This window comes from Alosa alosa, chromosome 15 (genome assembly GCF_017589495.1).
Source record: "Alosa alosa isolate M-15738 ecotype Scorff River chromosome 15, AALO_Geno_1.1, whole genome shotgun sequence".
Lineage (NCBI taxonomy): Eukaryota > Metazoa > Chordata > Actinopteri > Clupeiformes > Clupeidae > Alosa > Alosa alosa.
In genome coordinates this window covers 32,258,111-32,263,110 of record NC_063203.1, presented here as the reverse complement: position 1 = coordinate 32,263,110, position 5,000 = coordinate 32,258,111, and the positions used below count along the sequence as shown (strand labels likewise).

Here is a 5,000-nt window from a genome sequence, read left to right as displayed (position 1 = left end):
CACACACACCAGCACGTGCTGTCCTCCAAGATAGGCACGCTCATAGGCAAAGGTGTACACACACACACACACACCAGCGAGTGCTGTCCTCCAAGATAGGCACGCTCATAGGCAAAGGTACACACACACACACACACACACACACACCAGCGCGTGCTGTCCTCCAAGATGGGCACGCTCATAGGCAAAGGTGCACACACATACACACACACACACACCAGCGCGTACTGTCCTCCAAGATAGGCACGCTCATAGGCAAAGGTGTACACACACACACACACACCAGCGTGTGCTGTCCTCCAAGATAGGCACGCTCATAGGCAAAGGTACACACACACACGCACACACACACACCAGCGCGTGCTGTCCTCCAAGATAGGCACGCTCATAGGCAAAGGTACACACACACACACACACACACACACACACACCAGCGCGTGCTGTCCTCCAAGATAGGCACGCTCATAGGCAAAGGTGTACACATACACACACACACCAGCGTGTGCTGTCCTCCAAGATAGGCACGCTCATAGGCAAAGGTACACACACACACACACACCAGCGAATGCTCTGGTCCAACATCTCTCTGTGCTGTGAAGGCTTACAGGAGTTGGATTCGCTACCTGACCAGGAAGTGAAGGACTTCCGCCAGAAGATGCAGCGAATCAGCGAGGAGAAGCTGTTGCGCATGCAGATGATGTCATACTGGGAGTGGCTTCAGAGCTGCTTCAGCCCACAGATGGATGTGGCGCCTACTGATGAAGTCATTGACAAGCTGATGGAGGGTGGAGTCAAAATAACCATACACTATGACCAGTGTCAGGTACACACACACACACACACGCAAAATAACCATACGCTATGACCAGTGTCAGGTACACACACACACACACGCAAAATAACCATACGCTATGACCAGTGTCAGGTACACACACACGCACACACACAAAATAACCATACGCTATGACCAGTGTCAGGTACACACACACACACACACACAAAATAACCATACGCTATGACCAGTGTCAGGTACACACACGCAAAATAACCATACGCTATGACCAGTGTCAGGTACACACACACACACGCAAAATAACCATACGCTATGACCAGTGTCAGGTACACACACACACGCAAAATAACCATACGCTATGACCAGTGTCAGGTACACACACACACACACGCATAAAATAACCATACGCTATGACCAGTGTCAGGTACACACACACACGCAAAATAACCATACGCTATGACCAGTGTCAGGTACACACACACACACAAAATAACCATATGCTATGACCAGTGCCAGGTATATACACACACACACGCAAAATAACCATACACTATGACCAGTGTCAGGTACACACACACACACACCCACACCCACACCCACACACACACACGCAAAATAACCATACACACACACACACACCCCCACACAAAATAACCATACACTATGACCAGTGCCAGGTATATACACACACAAACACACACACACCGTACACATTCATGCAAGTACACAAAGTGTGTGTGTGGAATCCAAACAGTGTGGGGAGGTGTGTGAGAAGTAACAAGGATCAGCTATATGACCATTATGATTGTGTGTGTGTGTGTAAGACACGGCCAGTGTGAGGGTGTGTGTGAAGAGTAAGGTGGATCAGCAATATGACCTCTGTGTGTGCGTGTGTGTGTGTGTGTGTGTGTGTAGGACACGGCCAGTGTGAGGGTGTGTGTGAAGAGTAAGGTGGATCAGCTGGTGGACCAGGCCCTCAGGAAATGGAGCTCCACCCACCAGCAGGAAGGTTGTCATGACGACTACATTCTGCGCGTCAGTGGCAAACTGGAGTTCCTGTGTGGAAAACACCCCCTTATCCAGTACAAGGTACACACACACACACACACACTTATCCAGTACAAGGTACACACACACACACACACACACACTTATCCAGTACAAGGTACACACACAGAGACACTCATGAACGTACAGACACATACACAAGTGCACAGACACATACACACACACACACACTAGGGCTGGGATAAACGATTATTTTTTAAACGATTAATCTAGCGATTTATTTTTTCGATGCATCGATTAATCTAACGATTCATTTTTTCAGTCCGATTTGATTTCGATTCGATTCTCGATTATCTCCCCATTAATTCACTAATAGCAACTTATACATGTTTATTTACACATCTGAATGAAAAAAACATGAATTCCTTTAATATTGCAATATATGTTTATTGCTCTTAAGATTCCAAAATAAAAAGACTATACAAGTGCAAAGTAATGCATTCTTAGTCAGAGGTAGCATTCAATAAAGTTCAGTAGTGTATGTCTAATTGAGTGCCTGTCATTTTAAGACGTCGCGGTGGGGAATCCTTGCAATTAACATTAACACAGTTAAAAGGCTGCTGATGTGTGGATGCAATTCATAACAGTTAGTTCCATTTACTTCTCCTTTGGGAAAAGCACTTTTGAGTCTTGGAAAACACTTTTCCATTTTACAATGCAAACATTGAGTCAATAAAATGAGCCCTGCATGATAATGTAATACAAGCAGCTGCAAGTAAGCATGCTAAACTTGACACCCAAACAGTATTCTAACGATTAGCTTTGAGATACCGCTTGATTGCATACTGTAACTTAACTTAGTTTAGTCTCCTCAATGTACTATGTTGTGATAAGACCTTAGCAGAGTTTACTTTAACTTTAATTCAGCCGTTTTAATGCTGCAAATTTGCGCAGCATGGTCACGATGCTAAGCGGATTTAACAGCAATTTAGCCCACTGTGTTCTATGCAGTGCTTCTATGTGGCAACAACAATCTTTCAACAATCGGGGAATATTTTGTTAAATGCACATGCAGAGGAGGAGCAGGGCTCGTTCATGAGAGAGCCGGGGGTGAGGAAAGCCTGTGTGAGTAAAAAGTGCAGCTCAATGAAATTATTTTATCTTATCTTTAATTTAAATAGTAGGACTACAACATAGAACATCAATGTGTGGTGGCTGGTTTTGATTTCGTGGTACCCAGCCACAGATTAGTCAACGTATGGAAAACACTGAAGGTGTAAAATTAAAAATATCTAGCAGCACACGTTATGCTTGACTTAATCGACGCCATATTTTGGCGTCGCCGACGCCATCGACACGTTATTTCGTTGTCCCAGCCCTAGTGTGTGTGTGTGTGTGTGTGTGTGGTAAGCATGTTTAACACAGTTGGGTAGTTCCTGTGTAGCCCGGGTTCTACTTCCATTGGATAGTTCCAATTTAGTTCTTTTGGATAGTTCCAGTTTAGTTCTTTTGGATAGTTCCAGTTTAGTTCTGTATCTACTTCCATTGGATAGTTCCAGTTTAGTTCTTTTGGATAGTTTCAGTTTAGTTACTTTCGATAGTTCCAGTTTAGTTCGAAACGCTCGAAACGCTAGTGACGCTTGAAACTGATGTGTCAAAGTGTTTCGAAACTGTGACCAAAGCTAAGTGAACCTTCGGTGCATTTCACCGGTGTCGGCAGCAAGCTACTATGTGCGTTTAATTAACTTTTCTTAAGCAATAACCATGATGCCAGCAAATTTTACATAGTGTCAATAAAACGATGTTTTCATTTAAATGTTTTCATTTAAATACATAATGAACTGCCTTGTTTAGTACAGATTTTAAATCCTCCATAAATGTGCGCACAGGATTGTGGGTGTTCCGAGCATGCAGAGGATGCATCCTCAACAGACTTCGGCCGGTAGAGTTCGGTAGACTTTAGGGGTGTAAAGATTAACCGTCACGTGATCGGTATGAATACAACTTCATCGTCACGTGAAGCCCCGTATCGAATAGAACTGAAATGAACCGTCGTTATATCGATTTACTTCTTACGACCGGTTCACAACCTTTTCTGTCCCAGACTTTCATTCACGTTCCAAGCAAGCCGCGTTCATCCACGCCCAGTTTTGAAACTATCGTGTACGGAATCAATGGGTAATGCAGTTCGGTTTTTGGCTACATTCATTTCCCAAAGTTGTCGCCGACCTCATTACCCCATACATCTACTACAACTTAAGCACGCGACAGCTCTCACTGGCCGTTTGTTTTACAGTTTTTACTCTTTTGTTTTCAAAATCCAGCCTAAATTAAACACTAAAACAGCAAACGATAGTCTGGCAAATATAGCCTATACGTTTGATGAAGGATTTCTTAATGTTGGCTGCTGTGTTTGACTGAAATGTAGACTATTCTTTTTTCATTTTCAACACAGTACAGTATATGAAACAAACCTCGGTTAGATAATCATATTCACATTTTTACATAAAATTACCGTGCACCCATGAGCAAATGATAAAAAATCTTTCAGAATGCTTTCCATTCATGAACTGCATCGAATTGCATCGAATCGGCTAGATCGAATTTTTTTTTATGAACATGTATCTTTTCTTTGTATCGAATCGTGCCCATGTATCTAGATGCGAATCGTATCGTCTTTTACATGAGAGATTCACACCCCTAGTAGACTTTGATGGATACTTGACTTTGGAACAGTTCGGCGGGCCTTGATGATGTAACATCCTTCAAATAGCAGCGCCGAAGACTCCCCACCCTTGCCATGGTTCTATGGAAACAAATCATGTACCACTATACTTGACTTGGCGTGTGTAATGTGTGTCTTGCTGCTTGCAGCGTTTATTGTGTAAATGCGTGTGTGTGTGTCTGTGTGTGTCTCCTTCACAGCAGGTGCAGACATGTGTGTGGGATGTCCAGTGTCCTTTCAAGGTCATCCAAATAGGAGACATCAAGGTCAACGTGCGAAGCGGCAAAGGGTAGAAACTGTGTGTGTGTGTGTAAAACTTCGGTGAAAAAGTCCGCGGTATTCTCCTGATAATGTGAGTGGAATGCATTTAATTTGGAGGCACACATAAAAAGACGCAGAGTGGCTACATGATACAGTGCACGTTTTGGGGTGAAAATGTTTATTTTCTAATCGAATCACGGTTAAATCCATCAA

At 43.5% G+C, this 5,000-nt stretch overlaps 1 protein-coding gene across 1 annotated transcript in view; it reads left to right on the top strand.

Annotated features, from left to right (window-relative positions):
• pik3cb (phosphatidylinositol-4,5-bisphosphate 3-kinase, catalytic subunit beta) overlaps nucleotides 1-5,000 on the top strand; it is a 57,817-nt gene that overhangs the window by 23,951 nt on the left and 28,866 nt on the right. Inside the window, 2 exon segments of the mRNA XM_048264089.1 lie at nucleotides 600-823; nucleotides 1,709-1,882. Of these exon segments, the coding sequence (XP_048120046.1) occupies nucleotides 600-823; nucleotides 1,709-1,882 (398 nt within the window).